This window comes from Strongylocentrotus purpuratus, unplaced genomic scaffold (genome assembly GCF_000002235.5).
Source record: "Strongylocentrotus purpuratus isolate Spur 01 unplaced genomic scaffold, Spur_5.0 spur5_scaffold_16, whole genome shotgun sequence".
NCBI classification, from domain to species: domain Eukaryota; kingdom Metazoa; phylum Echinodermata; class Echinoidea; order Camarodonta; family Strongylocentrotidae; genus Strongylocentrotus; species Strongylocentrotus purpuratus.
Window position 1 is genome coordinate 3,562,735 of NW_022145601.1, and position 17,597 is coordinate 3,580,331.

At 38.8% G+C, this 17,597-nt stretch overlaps 2 protein-coding genes across 3 annotated transcripts in view; both read right to left on the bottom strand.

The window, feature by feature from the left end:
- Positions 1-1,100: 1,100 nt before the first annotated feature.
- LOC115924456 (nephrocystin-4-like) lies at positions 1,101-3,915 on the bottom strand. The gene is made up of 5 exons (XM_030986549.1): positions 3,818-3,915; positions 3,342-3,450; positions 2,694-2,812; positions 1,979-2,073; positions 1,101-1,211 (listed from the first exon to the last, which is right to left on the bottom strand). The coding sequence occupies exons 2-4, from the start codon at positions 3,427-3,429 to the stop codon at positions 1,981-1,983; spliced, it is 300 nt and encodes a 99-aa protein (XP_030842409.1). The 5' UTR covers positions 3,430-3,450; positions 3,818-3,915; the 3' UTR covers positions 1,101-1,211; positions 1,979-1,980.
- Positions 3,916-8,644: 4,729 nt separating this feature from the next.
- LOC594501 (nephrocystin-4) overlaps positions 8,645-17,597 on the bottom strand; it is a 37,730-nt gene continuing 28,777 nt past the window's right edge. For both annotated transcript variants that reach the window (XM_030986548.1, XM_030986547.1), the window contains 12 exons: positions 17,276-17,498; positions 16,848-16,936; positions 16,395-16,583; positions 15,308-15,400; positions 14,365-14,482; positions 13,620-13,763; positions 13,145-13,246; positions 12,519-12,726; positions 10,984-11,213; positions 10,186-10,244; positions 9,493-9,660; positions 8,645-8,821 (listed from right to left, as the gene is read on the bottom strand). In XM_030986548.1, the coding sequence (XP_030842408.1) occupies positions 8,755-8,821; positions 9,493-9,660; positions 10,186-10,244; positions 10,984-11,213; positions 12,519-12,726; positions 13,145-13,246; positions 13,620-13,763; positions 14,365-14,482; positions 15,308-15,400; positions 16,395-16,583; positions 16,848-16,936; positions 17,276-17,498 (1,690 nt within the window). In that variant the 3' untranslated portion in view covers positions 8,645-8,754. The remainder of the gene's footprint in view (positions 8,822-9,492; positions 9,661-10,185; positions 10,245-10,983; positions 11,214-12,518; positions 12,727-13,144; positions 13,247-13,619; positions 13,764-14,364; positions 14,483-15,307; positions 15,401-16,394; positions 16,584-16,847; positions 16,937-17,275; positions 17,499-17,597) is intronic.

Below are 17,597 nucleotides of genomic sequence, written 5' to 3' on the forward strand. Positions count from 1 at the left end.
AACTGTATATAACTGAATTTGCACTTTGCGAATTTGACGAATGTATAATCTTTCTGAAACACATTACTGACATTTATTCAAACAACAATTCATTTAAAATGACATGACTTTGAGATGAGTCTATAACATCACACACCAGCCAAAATGTATTAAACCCATCCCTGGCCTTCCCTTTAAAGTACATGAAATTCTGCATCGATGTTGAGTGTACACAGGAGATGCAGAAGTCTGTGACTCATTTCAACAATTCTTCTTGGTTTACCAAATAATTTCTATGGATGAATACCTCTTTGAAAGAGCTTAGTTTAAACCCACCAGACTGCAGTTCTGTCATTAAACAATCACTTCAAACATTGAGATCAGAAGCAAAATAGAACAAGATGATGAGAGGATTGCTACACTGGTTGCCATGGGTACAGGTCAACAGGGGCTGCCGGTAGATGGTAGTCACTGAAAGTGTCTCTTTTGTCTTGCAATTTGCATAATAATAGAAGATGCTACCATTTCTTTTTCTTTTACCTATGTATTGTGCAATTGAGAACAATAACCACTTTAGGTATCAACAAATAATAGTTGAGGGCGGGTCACACCAACAGTCCCTGTAAGGAGAGTCCCAAATGGGACAATTAAAATCGGTTCGCTGCTGCTCGGGGTCAGATGGTGCTCTTTGTGCGGTAACAAATCAGAGGTCACGAGCAGATGGCAGTGAGTCACTCCATTCTTATCAAATCCTAATTGTTGATGAACATGCTATTATATGCTTGCTATGGAAACAGGTCAACAGGGGTCTCAGCGCAACTCTTCATTCTGAGTATCCTCGTTGGGATTACTAGTTGCTAAGGTAAGAGATCAATGTGGCAGTTGAATCGAACCACTCTTAGTTTTTGCTATCCTCGTTGCTATTACTGGTTGCTATGGTAATAGGTCGGACCAAGGTCACGAGTACTTGGTAGTCACTTGTAATGTCCCTTCAATGTTATCATCCTCACTGCTACTACCGGTCATGAACATATGGCAGACACTCTCTTCTTGTTGCATTATCGGTTGCTAAGGTCAGAGGTTAGCAGGGGTCATGAGTAGATGGCAGTAACTTGGAATGTCTCTTCATTCTTATCATCTTCATTGTTGATGAAGATGAGGATCTCAGCGGTGCCAGGTTGGTGGCAAGGTGCAAAGCGTAGTCCAAGCGGATAGGCTTCTCCTCCACCGATCTAAAGATTAAACAGATGCATGGTTAATAAGTATGATTGTAGGGAATCTGTGGGATTTGTATGACCTTCCGACATTGCACTATACAGTCTAACCTGCTTTAGTGACCACCTGTCTATACAGACCACCTGATTACAAAGACCACAATTTTTGTTTCCCTTGAAACATGTACTAATGAGACCTGTCTTCAAAGACCACTTTTTCCCTTAGGCGGTCGCTATAGACAGGTTCAACTGTATTTGGGTAGTTGAAACTAGATATAGGTAACACATAATGTAAATATGCATGCAGATCTTCAGAGGTCATCTAGCAAATATGGATTTCCATGTGTTTACTACTTTTACTCCCTCTGCCACTCCTATAAAACTACTTAAAAGCTACTATAACTACAGCTAATATTCCTCTATACCTGTATAAGTACCTACTTCGAACACTCCCATTACTTGCTACTTCTACTCCTAATTAGTACTGTAACATATAAATGTAATACATATATTACGTGTATATTTGAATATGAAGGAAAAAAAGAAAGAACCCCCCCCCCCCCCCCCCCCCCATTGATCTATTCTTTTAGGGATGCAACCCAAGCTTCTCATCTTAAACAAAAACTAAAAAAATGCTGATTTGTTTTTACCTCTGATCTTCATGTACATGTGTATCATTACTTTTATTATTATTTGTTTTGATTTTGATTTTGATTTTTTAAAATAGATTTTCAATAGATTTTGCACTCTTAATCCTGACATAGTAAACTAAAGGAGTTATTTACCTCTATTCTGGTTTCCTTGAATTGTAACAAGTCATCTCTATTACATCTGACGAAGAAGACTTTCCTTTGAGGATAGCGGTGGTGTAGCTGATACGCTGTGACATAGGAAGGAAAGTGATGGAAGAAGTAATGCGTTATCATCTCAGTTACTCATTCTATCATAGGAGTGAGATGGGCGTTCATTTGTTCAGAATTAGGGCGTGGTCCGCTTTGGTTTTATCAGAAGTTTATAATGGACTTTGCTATAACTACCATCCTCACTGCTACCTCTACCAATATCATCATCAATTACTGTAACCATGATCATCATAACAATGATGATGATGATCATCATCATCAAATACTTGTTATCCTCCTTCTTCTCATCCTCTTCTCCCTCCTCCTCCTCATCACCGCCACCACCATCATCATCATCATCACTAACATTACCCGAATAGTGATTCTCCTATAATCATCACCATCATCATCATCATCATCATCATCATCATCACCATCATCATCATCATCACCATCGTCATCATCATCATCACCATCACCTCCACCACACCACCCCCCACCACCCCTACCACCACCACCACCACCACCACCACCACCACCACCACCACCACCACCACCACCACCACCACCACCACCACCCCCCCCACCACCACCACCACCACCACCCCCCCCCCCACCACCACCACCACCACCACCACCACCATCTCAACCATCTTACCTTATTTGATCCCTTGCCTCCTCCCACCGGTAGCTGGAGCTCAAATGACTTGGTGATGTAAGGTGCTCTGCATATCACTGATACCAACCAAGATCTAACCAACACATGGTACTCTATGTCTGGACACAGGACGGGTGTGTCAAGGAAATATAAAGGCATCAAAACCAAGCCATCGTTAGTAAGGTATGACATTACACTAGTGACATTTGACATGAAGATTAATGAGTACAAAATTTTAAAGATATGAACGAGAACGTGAAGAATAGTCAGCTCTGTCAGTTGAACTTCAAAACTTAGTGTTTATCAATGTATGCTCTTAAACATTTAAATACCCACCATGGTTAAAAAGAACTTCGTAATGATAAGAACTCCAATACACCATAGTTGAAACCTAAATTGAAGACATTTCAATGAAACTGAATTCAAGCATGGAGAGCTAAATATGACATGTTCAACCCTGAGGAAATGTTTCTGTGCTATCGCATTGTGCGATGCTCCGACACAGGCGCAATCCCCAGTACACACAGACAATAATACTGCTGCAGAGGGCATTTAAGTAATTATACTTGAAGCCCAATATCAAGGTAAAACAAGGTAAAAACATTCTTTAAAAAAAAATACAACTTGACACATAATAGTAAAGGATACCGACAACATTGATGAACATGAACTTGTTTCCCTTCACACGGGGGCGCACTCCAAGATTGAGTTCATGGACTGAGTTGGCTAGCAGCATGAAGGGATCACCAGGAGCAACCTAGGAAACAAATTACATTAAACATTTCAATTTAGAAACCTACAAGGATAGTTAATCGCCAATCTTTAGTTTTTCTGTCTCTAATATATAGTATCTTCATCCAGTTCTTGAGGTTTTGTTATTGTTGCATCCGTCCCCCATGTGTCTCTTCTCCTAAATTAGATCTTTTTGCTTGGCTATTTCTTCCTTGCAGTTGTAAACCTTCACCTTTTGGTCTGTCTCCTCTGTTACTCTCTCCCTCTCTTTCTTTCTCTCTCTCTCTCTCTCTATTTCTTTCTCACCCCACCCCCCTCTCTCTCTCTTTCTTTCTCACCCTACCCCCCCTCTCTCTCTCTCTTTTTTTCTCTATCTCTCTCTCCTTACATACCTTAATCTCATCAGGATGAAAGGTGAAGCACTGCACCTGTCTGGTGGAGCTAGCACCCTTTAGGACCAGTGTGATGTGTGCTGTCTGACCCTCTGCCACTCCCCCCCCCCCCCTTTCCCCTTCCTCTCTCTCTCTCTCTCTCTTTCTCTCTCGTTACATACCTTAATCTCATCAGGATGAGAGGTGAAGCATTGCACCTGTCTGGTGGAGCTAGCACCCTTTAGGACCAGTGTGATGTGTGCTGTCTGACCCTCTACACACGTAACATCTACTCTCTGTAGAGTGTGGATGAAGAATTCCCATGTCTGTAGCGGTCTGGACAAGTACTGGCTCCTACAAGGACATTGACGAAAGTATGGTACACTTTGACTTAATTTGTTTTGATTTATTTACCGACAGCAATACATTAATATATATCATACAATGATATTTACATATAAAAGAAGAGAAACTATTGGTTGGTAAAGGGGGCCAGATAATACCACATGTGCTAGTCGAGCCAAACCCTTAGAGCTAAACAAAGTATGTTGGTACAAGTAAGTTCAGAAACCGAAAAGCAACACTAAAGTAATGAATTTACCATTACACTATACAAAGTGATAACATAGAATAGAATAGAATTTTGTTTTGATTTTACATTTATGATTTCCTCTTATTAATCATGAAATACATGAACAGACAATTATGAAACATTATGTCTAATCAGTATGTGTAAGGCTTTAATACCAAGGCAACATAATCATTGCATACATCAAGAAAACAGATTAGAAGATTGAACTCACGAGTAGATGAGAAGATAGAACTTTCTGATAGAGGGCGACGCACCACACGCTGCTTTGAGAAAGATCTCATGAGGTTCTCCTGGCGGCTATACAGGCACAAACAAAGATAAAAACAACTAGATTTATACTTCAAAAAACTGTTCTTTCCTTCCAAAGTCAAATACAATTGAATATGAAAAATAGTATTAACAAAATTAGCTACAGAAATTATATATAAATTGTATCAATCCCATGGGATGCTCAAGGCGTCTAAAAAGTAGTTTTAACCTGGTTTAGCCCAGCTGCCTTAAGGAAATACAGGCATTCAAGTGCAAAAAATCCTACCTGGAGGGTGTTTCACAAAGACTAAGATTGACTTAACTATAGCAGGTTGTTCATGCCACTGTTTGCTCTCACCATTTACTGGCATTGGTCTCTCCAGGGACGTACAAATCATGGTCATATATCTACAGAATTTAGCTTTTTTGGTAGTTCATTATTGAAGGAAAAAATATTATCTAAAGATCATAATTGAGAGACCAATGGTGAGAGCAACCGGTGACATGAATAGCCTGTCATATTTAAGTCCAACTTAAAGTCAATCTTAGTCTTGCCAAAGGACGTTAGTGCCCCAGTGGGACTCAAACAGTGAACCACATGTTTCAAAGTCCGGTGACATATTCAAGTTTCAAGTTTCAAGTATTATTTCAATTCAAATCCATAAAAAACATACATGTATAAGATACAGATTATAGAAAACACAGAACACACACAAAATGGAAACATGTCTACAAGTATACCGGAATTATACAAAGTTAATCAGCAATATAAATGAATTGGGGAAACTTCATTAGACCATGACACCTCTACATCTAGAATTATGGCATATTCACGCTGAGCCTTTTAAGCATACATACTTATTAAGCATGCTGCATTTCCAATGTTTGTATCGTATAACATACAGATAAGTAAGTTTGTTTACATAGGACCATCATGGTGTTCTGCTACATGTATTTTCCTCATCCAAACTCGCCAGTAATTTTAAAGCTCAACGCCCACTTCTGCGATCCGATTTTCAAAGAAACAGCAATTACATTAGATATGAAATTGCAAATAAAAAAACTAGACTTACCGTTTTTTTAGTGTCACATATGACATTTGAATCACTGCACCTCACGTAGATACTAGTTACACTTGAAGCACCTAAGAGATGACAAACAGAAAATTATAAACTATCAACAGTGAGACAATAGAAGAGTTGAAGAAATACTTCCAAGTTCCAATTCTGTACTGATCAGCTTTTTTCTCCAACTTTTTAAAACTAAATTTGTTTTTGTAGCTATAATGTTTTTAATTAATTCACGGACATTAGTTGTGTTATCGCTAAAAATAATGTACATAGACAAAACGATTTGTTTAAATATCAATAAAATTTCCAAGGAAAAGCAAGAATTTTGAAGCTCTAAATATGTTGCCAATTCAAAGAGAAGCTGGAGTTCTGGTAATGGTAAAAATAACTTGTGGGAATTCTTATTCATTTTGTGTTAGTTTAGAAGAATGTAAAAGAATGTCCTGTAAAAAGATTGTTATTCAAATGACCTTATCTTAGAAATATGAACAATAACTGAAAATTTGGACCAAAGATTCATGCCACTCGAGTGTGTAGTCCCATATACCCAAATTCTGTGTGCAGAGCATTTAAATTTTTTTTAAAAAATCATTTTCATAATTCCACAAGATCACTTAACACAAGATCACTTAATTCACTCAAGTAACTGTAATTTATTATAAAGTGTAAGCAACTTTTCCCAATTGCTTCTAGAAAAATTCTTTCATACCATAACAGCATGATCAAAATTCAACTTTATCTTTAAGAATTTGAATGATTATTTTCCCTTTTCTAGCGTCTCACGTGTGACGTTCATTCGATGTACAGGCAAACCTGTCTATAGCGACCAACCAAGGGAAACACAAAAAGTAGTCTTTGTAGACAGGTGGCCTTTAGTACATGTTCAATTAGAAAACCATTTTCAAGGGAAACAAAAATGTGGTCTTTGTAGACAGGTTCCTTTAGTACATGTTTCAATGAGAAACCATTTTCAAGGGAAACAAAAAATGCGGTCTCTGTAGACAGGTGGTCACTAAAGCAGGTTTGACTGTACTAGCCCTAGTTACCTGAGGTAGGATGGAACGATGGAAGACGAATGGACTTTCTAAGGAAGGAATGTTCTGGCTGTTGGAGCCTGAAGGTTTGATCGATGACGTGGGGCTGGGGGTCTACGTTGAGGGATAGCACGGCTATCGACTTGTTATCTTGAGTCTTGAAGTAAACCTGAAACAGATCATATTATTTCATTATCAATGATCACGCTTGGTTTATTTATAATGAAAATGATGAATTGAATTCATCAAGTACCCATTTTTTGGAAGGTAGCGCAAATACATGAAGTAATAATACAATCTGGGCAGAATCTAAAAAAGAAATAAAAAAAGATTAAGAAGGAAAATTACATGTAGGGTGTACCTAAAGGTAATCTTGAATTTGTTTGAAATTACAAGAAAAAGTTGAAAATACAAAATAAATGAAATTTGCTAGACACAAGTTTTGTAGAAAATAAAGATAACCGAGTTTAAGAGCTACAGTACATGTACGAAAGATGAGGGACCTGTTTCACAAACCTTTTTTTTCAATGACAAATGACGAAAATCAGTGAGAAACCTGTTGTTGATCACCAATCATACGCAAGAATTTCACTATCTTTTAACAAAAACTGTCATTTGTCACTGATGACAAGTTTTGTGAAATGGGGCCCTGAAGACCTAGTCATTGATTGGTTATCACTCACTTTTATGAGCTGTGATTCCAGCGCTGAGTCTATCTTGTTATCCTTCCCTCGTAGCTGGAATTGAGATTTTGGTCCAACGTATGGAGTCTGAAAGGAACAGAAGTTGAATTTTCATAATATGATGTGACATGTTCAATATAAATAGTCAGTTCCGTCTACAATTCATTTATTTCATAAAATTACACAAGTGTATACATCAAGAAATGTGTACGCTTTATCTTTATCACTGACTCAACTACCATGAAAATGTATTTCATAATCATCACCATCACCCCCACAATTACCTTTATCGTTATCATTACCATACTTATCACCCTCATCATCATCATCATCACCAAAAATTCCAATATCAACATGACCATCACCCCCATCATTACCATTATCATCACCACCATCATCACCACCACCACCACCACCACCACCACCACCACCACCACCACCACCATCACCATCACCACCATCATCACCACAATCATCACCACCATCATCACCACCACAATCATCACCACCATCATCACCACCACCACCACTACCATCACCATCACCACCATCATCACCACCACCATCATCACCACCATCATCACCACCATCATCACCACAATCATCACCACCATCATCACCACCACAATCATCACCACCATCATCACCACCACCACCACCCCCATCATCACCATCACCACCATCATCACCACCACCATCATCACCACCATCTCACCATCATCATCACCATCATCATCACCATCATCATCATCACCATCATCATCATTATCATCACCATCATCACCATCATCATCATCATCACCATCATCATCACCATCATCATCATCATCACCATCATCATCACCATCATCATCACCATCATCATCATCACCATCATCATCACACCATCATCTCCATCATCATCATCATCATCATCATCATCATCATCATCATCATCATCACCATCATCATCATCATCATCACCATCATCATCATCATCACCCTCATCATCATTCTTCTCCTACTTACCATCAAACAAATAATTATCATTTTTAAGAACGGCAACAAATAAAGACATACTGAAGGTCAACTTACTTTTGTAGTACCATTCATTTTCTAATTATCATATTCCTACTTTTAAACTTGAATTTGAACTTTATTCGATACTTTCAAAGAAATATCATTATCTCTACCAAACTCACATTTGCAGTGATGGAGTCATCAGCAGTGAAACTCTGGAACTTGAAGGGTACATTGACCTCTTCCTTGGGTCTGAGGAACACCTTGATACCCGGTACGTCCCCCTTACCGGTAGAAGACCCTCCCTGGTTCACATCAAATAGACCCTCTTCTACCGGTGTGTTGTACATCTCAAAGAACGTCTTGAAGTGTCGCCATTCCTTGGGTTTGTGATCACGCTGAGGCATGGAATGACAATAAAATAAAATGAAAGTTGGATACTTTAAAGCTTAACTGTACTAGATTATAGGAGGGATTAGACCACCCTGCAAGGTCACTGGATATGTGGTTATCTCATCAACTCAGCTCTTAATTAACATAAGAAAAAGAGGAACATGGGGGACCAATGGCCACCGATTAGACATTGTTTTCTATATAGAGGGAGCAAGTAGCTACAAGTAGGACAGTGTGGCTTTAATTAAAACCTGTGTTGAAAAGGAATAAAGACATTTTAAGTGAACATACATGCTGCTTGGGACATGCAGATCTACAGTCCTCATAGACAGACTTAACCATTGAAATTGTTTGATGCTGTGCCCAAGGGACCTTGGCACAACAAACTTACTTGATAAAAGCCTAAAATTTCATAAGATCACTCGATACTGCTCTTCTTGGTCTCCTCATCTTTTTTATTCTATATTGTACTGTTATGATTATAATCTATTATATTTTGTTACATGTGATTTCTGGAATACAAATAAACTTGATACTTGATACTTTAAAAAATGAGAATAATAAAGCATTCTTGATCACCATGATATTATGGAGATGTTTCATGAAGATAATTAATCGTATGAACCCCCCCCCCCCCCCCCCATCAAACCCCCTCAATGCCCCTATTAAAACTCACCTGAGATTATCATGCTCCCATTGTATAGAGATGGTATGAGAAGCATTGTAGGGGTTCTTCAGTACAAACTCAAAGAACTCTGCCCTTCCAAACGCTGGATTGATGGTGTGTTCTGTCGTGATCACAGACTGTAGCATGCTCATTATGCCATCTTTCTTCGATCTTTCCCTGAAGATAAAAAAAAAGAAAGGATAAATAAAGCAAATTGATAACATCAAGTTGGAAGTTTTCCCATCGGTTGCTGCAAAACTGTGGAACCAGCTACCTACTGCTGTGCAGACGGCCTCATCTGTTGATCACTTCAAGAAACTACTCAAGTCACATCTATTCTGCTAGAAATTACTTTATTACCAGCCTACATATACTCTATACTTGGCTGATCTTTGAGAAGTGTCTAACTTTTGTTTTTAAGTGGCCCAAACATTGTGGAGAGTGTGTGCAGCGCTTTGTAACTGCAAGGAAAAGGCGCTATATCAAATATATTTTGGATTGGATTGGATTGGAAGTAAATTTTAAGATGTATACTGGTTAATAACTTAGATATTGCACTTTTTTTGCATCTTCTCTTGGAAGATATTGAAAAGAAGCATACAATGTAGATTAATGCCTTGTCAAAGGACATTGGTGCAGTGTCAGGGATTGAACCCACGACCTTTGCATTTGCGTTTGAACCTCTATGAACATTTTTCAAACCTGTATAACTCTATCGTCTTCAAGTCTCTTATTCTCTGTGTCTTCTCCTCTTTCTTCATCTGCAAGAACAAAGAGAGATCAGAAGATGGATGGATAGATAGAGAGATATATAAATATATATACATATATATACAGAGAGAGAGAGAGAGAGAGAGAGAGGCAGACAGAAAGAATTGCATTACAAATAAATGTGTTATTTTTCTCAAGGATTCATAACACAAATTTTGTCATTTTTTATAGAATTAGGTTGGTTTTATAAAGACCTCCTAAAATTTCTCTCATTGGTAAGATGAGTGATGCATATTTTCATTCCCAAGAAAGGTTGTATCCTTGCCCCCCCCCCCCACACACAAAAAAAAAAAAAAATGGGCTTAGAAGAAAAACTTGCAATTAAAAGCATGACCCAAAAGAGTGAGTTTCAATTGCCAAGTAATAGTTGCTTTAATTTCCAAGAAAGCTAAGTCCCCACCACCACCAAACAATGACTGCAACAAAATGACCCTTACGTGGCCACCAATTAGAGCATTTACACGTTACCGGTTATGGTGGCTCAGTGGTTAGAGCGCCCGCCTCATGAACGGGAGGTCGTGGGTTCGAACCCCGGCCGAGTCATACCAAGAATTATAACAATGGGACCTTCTGCCTTCTAGCTAGGCGCTCAGCATATTAGATTGGAGAAAGGTAGTAATAACATTATGTTATGCAGGGCCTGATGGAAGAGCAGTTTCATAACTGAGTGGCTACCCTGGGTAAATAAAACGTTATTATTATTATTATCACTAACTTTGAAATGCCTACCAGTAAGCTATTAGTTAGTCCATTATTCTCTCTCCCCTGGGCCTGTCGTAGTGCTTCCATACGGGCCAGCTTGCGTTGCTTTACATGGTCTCCTTCCCGATTCGATTCCTTGAGAGCCACGGTGGTCTTATCACGACGAGAGAAGAGAGCTGTAGCTAGCTCCTGGTCTGCCTCTGCCATGTGGGAGGCTAGGTAGCTACGCTTCTGCTTCAGGCTGGCCAAGCTCGCATCTGTTCAATGAGGGCATATATGATTTGGGGGGTGTTCACAAAGATACTAAGTTGAACTTATCTCTAAGTTAGACTTAACAATTATGGAAAGCCATTAGTATCCTTGAAAATGTTTTGTAAAAGTTATTTAAAAGGCATAAAATGTTGATTCAAATCATTCATATTTTCTATTATCATGGGAGATTTCATGTTCTTGATGTGGAATTTATGTAAAGTCTGAAATACTTGAATTTTGATTTTGAATATCTTATAAGGCTACAAATGGCTCTCCATAATATTTAAGTCCAACTTAGAGTTAAGTTCGACTTAGAATCTTTGTGAAACACCCCCCTGGTGTTTATAAGTAAAATGAAAGTCATCATTGAAAAGATTTGGTTCCATACATTCAGGCGTTTTATGAAATAGTTATATTCAAAGTTCTCTGCATATTTACATGTATAAGGCTGTTCATGTTTGAAGCCTGCTCAGCTGTTTGGCCAGCAATGCTCTGCAATTTTCCTTCACATCTAGATTTTTATTCCCAATGTCTAAATTTCATCTTAAATCTGATTGCAGTCTATAACTTCTTTCCATTAGATCAATTCATGCAAATACAGATGTATTTGGTGTTTATATTAAAGTAAAATGAATGCATGCTCCAGTGACAATTTCTCAGCAGTCAATGTCCCACAAGAACTAAACTTCCACATATCATGATCTCCTTCATTTCTTGAGAAACTAGATGGAACTTCGACTGCACGCAGTTGAATATGATGCCTCCGCCATAGAGCAATTTTACAAACCAAAACAGAAACAATTTTTAAAATTCAAGTTTGATTGTAATCCATCTGTCGGTTTTAATGATAATGCATGCACAAGCTATTTATAGGCATACTTAATGAGCCCCATGACCTTTGACCTGATGACCCTAAAACCTAATCAGTTGATTGCCTCTGCGAGATACATATACATGTCTTGAGTTCGATAGTATTCTGTCTATTGGTTCTCATGATAATGCGATCGCAAGCTATTTGTGGATACATGAGCCCTGTGACCTTTGACCTTCGACCTTCTGACCCCAAAATCTAATCAGTTCATTGGCTCTGCAAGATACATACATGACCCAAGTCTGGTAGGAATCCATCAATCGGTTCTTGAGATAACGCGATCACGAGCTATTTTTGCATACATAATGGTTACTCTACCTCTATCCCTCTATCTTTGAGGAAATAAAGCCCTGGGAAATTGTCACCTGAAAAAATATCGGAGCTAAAAAAATATATTGTTAAAATAGAAAATCTTATCTGTCCAGTGTTGTTCACTCACTTGTCTGTTTGGTGCCTGCATGAAGACTGCCCCCTAGGAACGCCCCGCTACCATCCTCCTGAACTATGACCTTGGTATCCTGGAGAGGCAGGGTCGTTGCCTTGATGACCTTAGCATCGACCTCTTGACCTACGTTTGCCAGTCGTAAGTGAAGGCGCCCTCTTGTGACGTTCCTTGATCCTACGGGTCGGATGCTTCCACCTCTATGCTGTGAATGGTACGGTGAAAGAGAGCACAGAAAATTATTGTAAAACGCCCCCCTCTCAAAAAATGAAATGAAAGCTCTTATTACCAATCATGTGAAAGAAAATATGTGATGATACAAATTTTGCCAGGAAACCGCCTACTAATTGATATATTTGGTAAACTAACATAACTATCTGGCCTGGATAGATATCGCATGGTCCCATATACATCTTACTCTATACAGTGCTTGTAACTTTGCCAAGACTGGGCCAAATTTCTTATCATTTTGATGATTCCAGAGACCTTGCAGTACACACCAATACTTATATGCTAGATGATCAACCTTTTTTGATCGATTCCACGTTTCTTTCACAAAGCAATCACATGACCAGAACTCAACTTTATCTTTAAATCATCAATGCAGAAGGAGCTGAACTTACAATATCACCAGTGAGTACGTAATCCTCGTCACTATGCTCTGTGGTCAAGATGTCCACTTCATTGGTCACTTGAACTGCCTCTCTACCTCCTCGAAGAAGATGCTGAAAGGATTCACAATATAATTACAACACATTCTTTAAAAATTACTTTCAAATTCTTATAAGTCCCCCTTTTGCAGAGTTGTGCAAACTCCAGGGAGTATTTTAATATATCCTTCAGATTTTGAGTGTGAAATTTAACAGTCATAGGTTCTGAAACTTCTGTGTGAAAAATGAAAATCTAGCGCTATTTTCAAACTGCTACAGAGGAGCTTCTTTTTAAATCAACAGATATAACGGTCAAATTAACTTTGAATATCTATTTACACCACGTCTGGTGTCACCAAATTCCTTTTGCACGTGGAAACTGACGACACTCTCCCTTAAGTACATGTATTGCGTTGAATACGGGTCAATGGCCTGGGTTCATGTTTACCTTAAGATCAACAGCCAAAGATCCAAGGAGGAGCAGAGAATCACCATCCCAGACATCTATGTGGAATGTCTGCTTCTCAAGGTAGTGCAGGAATAGTCTCGCTTCACCAGGCTTCAGGAAAGATGGATCAACATTGTAGCGTACCTGCATGCAGATAGAGAAAGACCGTCAGCATCCTCATCATCAATACTAACATCATCAAATACCATCCTTATTATCATCCTCCAACACCCAACACCATCTCCTCCTAATCATCATCATCATATCATCATTATCATCATCATCAACATCATCAACATCATCATAGCCATTTATTATTAATATCATCACCACAATTATCATAATCTCATCATCATCATCATTATCATTATTATCACCCCAACCACCACCACCACCACCACCACCACCACCACCACCACCACCACCACCACCATCATCATCATCATCATCATCACCACCATCATCATCATCATCATCATCATCATCATCACCACCACCACCACCACCACCACCACCACCATCACCATCATCATCATCATCACCATCATCATCATCATCATCATCATCATCATCATCATCATCATAATCATCGTCGTCGTCGTCGTCGCCGCCATCATCATCATCATCATCATCATCATCATCATCATCATCATCATCATCATCATCATCATCATCATCATCATCATCATCATCATCATCATCATCATCATCATCATCATCATCATCGTCATCATCATTATCTCACCATCCATCCAGGAGGACCATCACCCGGCTCATTACTGTCTTTCTTCAGCCTCTTCAAGATGAAGGGAAGACTTTGTGGATCAGCCGACAACTTTCCTTCAATTTCACCAAGTAATAACCTGAAGTTAGAAAGAAGAACAAAATGAAATAAAAATTAACTTTCTACTTTACCACGGTCACAACTTTCACCCTTTTGCAGAACGAAACACAGCCTGAAAAAAAAAATGGTTTCCAATACATCATCCTCCTATGTAGTGTCATAGAGAAACATGTGTATGGTTGGAATACTGAAAACTGAGAAGTTAATAGTATAAACATATTTGAATACATTCAATGCCCATTTATACTCAAATTCTAATTCTATACAAACTGGAAAGACAATTATAGGCTAAAAAATAATCTACATGTAAACTATGCATCAAGGAAGAAGAAGAAGAGAACAAGTTCTAGCATTAAGCGACATATGGTAGTGCAAGAACAGTGGGAAAAGGTTTTTACACCAACTATGCTCTTCTGTTCATACATCATGATTCACAGGCCTAACCACAAATAAGGAGTTGCCTCGAATGGATTGAAGAAAAAACTTGAAATGGTTGTGCTAAGATATTCAAATTACATACCTGCCAACATTTGCAAATGAGAATTAGGAATTTTTAGCACGGTATGCCTTTGAAAATAAGAAATCTGTACCCTTAACAGGCAATGGCACATGCAGCGGCAGTGTAACTGGCAATACGCGATAAAAAAAGCGAATACATATTCGTTGCTCAATCATGCAGCCCTTCAAAGCACGCGATACGTGAACTGTCACATAAAACAAGCTTAATTTGGCATAAGCAACAAAAAAAAAGCGGAATATTCCGGATTTTGGGGTCCTAAAATTCCAGAAAAACAGAATATTCTGGATCATTCATAAGGGTTGGCAGGTATGCAATTACATGTACCTTTCTGTTGTCACTGGTGGGTATCTGTAGAATTGGAATGTGAAGAAGACAGTCTTTGGCATCTGCTTCTGATTCACTTCAAATGAAAGGATTCTGTATCAAATATGAAAGAAAGAATACAAAAAGGGATTAAACAGAGTTATTAGTATATAAATAAAATCAAAATTAAAGCCCTGTCACCTGGCAATATGTACAATTTACATGCCTGATATAAAGTTATTTAGACATTGTTTAAGCAAACTTTTCCATATAGTTCAAGATTTTTTAAACATAAAAGATGACATTTTGAAGCTTAGGATACATGATCTGGAGGGAATTACTCTGAAGTGAATAACAGTAACCACTCACTTAAACCCTGAACCACACACCACATCTAAACCTAACCTGAAACCCACCTGCAACCCTAATCAGGGCTTGACCATCACAGGTGCCCGGTGAAAATGGACCTCACAAAAATCTACATGTAACTCTGAACCCCCTAAATTTCAGAACTGTTAAACAACAAGGTTCATGACCACAGGCCATACAAATTTCAATCTAAACCCCCTGTGAAAAAAGTAAGGAGCCCTTCTTAACCCCACACCTCGATGTTTTGATGAAAGAAAGCTGGAGCATAAGTAGCCAGGACAAATAACAGCTAGGTCATCTGGGCCCCATTTCACAAAACTTGTCATCAGTGACAAATGACAAATTTTATTATAAGTTAGTGAAGTCCTTGCTTCTGATTAGTTATCAGCAGATTTGTCACTGATTTTTGTCAATTGTCATTGAAAAAGGGCTTTGTGAAACGGGTCCCAGGACATTTAGCCATATGCTTTCGGAACTGCCAAAGTTGACTTTATGGTTTAAAACGTGTGCCCTCTCTCAATGTGCTTAAAACAAATTATATTCATTTTAGAGGTAGAAAATTTAATGACAACCTACATGTAGCTCTTAATATTAAACTAGATGATATTTCTATAGAGAGAAAGACATGTACAAAGTTCCTTGGTGTCTATATCAATGAAAAACTTGAAAATGATTTGTTATATTATATTCTTTTTCATGTGATGTTAACTCCAATGAATTGTGAACATGAATTGTGAACCTTGACATAGCCAGGAACTGGACGACGATCTCATTGCTCTGTAGTGGATCATTAATCTCCCGTTGAGGATTAAGCCGGGCATGGTCATTAGGATCAACAACCTCTGGGGCTTCCCCTCTCCTGTCTGTGATCTCTGGGAACCCCGCCTGGAAGAGTCTGGCGTACGCTGCTCGGCTGAGACCAGAACCCCTAGGGGCAAGGGAAGGAGAGCAACATCTTTAGAATACAACGGTCACACAGCAAAATGACTAAAAGACAACGGCTAATTGACATGATTCTCGCTATTTCGGGCAATTTAATTTTTTGTTTTGACGAGATGTCAGTTTGATATCAATGGTCTAGTTGGTGTGACTGGAATATTAGAACCCAAACAGATTTAGTTTCTTTGTATGAACTGATAATTTTGATGTGGTGAAGAAGGAAAGAAAGCAGTAATTGGTGTAAATGACTTACCCTTGCTGCACAGGACCAGTGGTGATGATGGGGGCGTGCACAGGGGTGAACGGAATCTCATCAAGAGGGTCACCGTGCCCTACAGGAGCCTAAAAACAACAATACAAAAGGAAAACAAGCATTTCAGAAACTGAAAAGAATAATCATATTGATCTGCTCTTCAAAATGATCTTTACATTTGAAATCTTTCTCATTTTTACACTCTTTTAGACTTTTAAATTGATTTTTTAATCCTACTGGACCCATCTGCAAACTTTTCTGGAATTAAAGAGAAAATCTTGCAATTTTGAAAAATAACATCCACATGTGTATCTCCGATATTAAGGCAGATCATCTCAGAGTTCCCTATAAAGTGCTGGGTGGTGGAACTGGGATCGAAACAACAGAACAATCAGATCCCTTGCCCCCCCCCCTCTTAAAATACCCACCTCCATATGCATGATATCATAGGGTGTCCTAGCCGCCATGGGTTGTGGTTGTATGGGAGGGTACTGTCCCCTCATACCAGGGGGACCCATATAGGGCTGGGTGGAGGGGCCGGTGGCGTACATCTGAGGCATGTGGTAGTGCTGTTGGGCGGGGCCCCGGTCAGGGGCGGTGGAGTGAGGCTGGAGATTGTTGAATGTGGAGTGGCTTGCTCCTATTGGTAACCTGCGGAAAATATAGACAGAAATCAACAATTAAACATTGAGTTTCTTTCAAATGAAACAATTAAAAGGCGGTAAAAAGAGAAATAGAGAGAATTAGAGA

Bases quoted from the DNA above. Each gene is read 5' to 3' on its own strand.
- LOC115924456 (XM_030986549.1), bottom strand. From the start codon at position 3,429: ATGCTGCTAGCCAACTCAGTCCATGAACTCAATCTTGGAGTGCGCCCC. The intron at 2,813-3,341 runs GTATCCTTTACT...TCCTGTGTCCAG, and splicing joins CATGTTCATCAATGTTGTCG to ACATAGAGTACCATGTGTTG. The intron at 2,074-2,693 runs GTAAGATGGTTG...CCTATGTCACAG, and splicing joins GAGGCAAGGGATCAAATAAG to CGTATCAGCTACACCACCGC.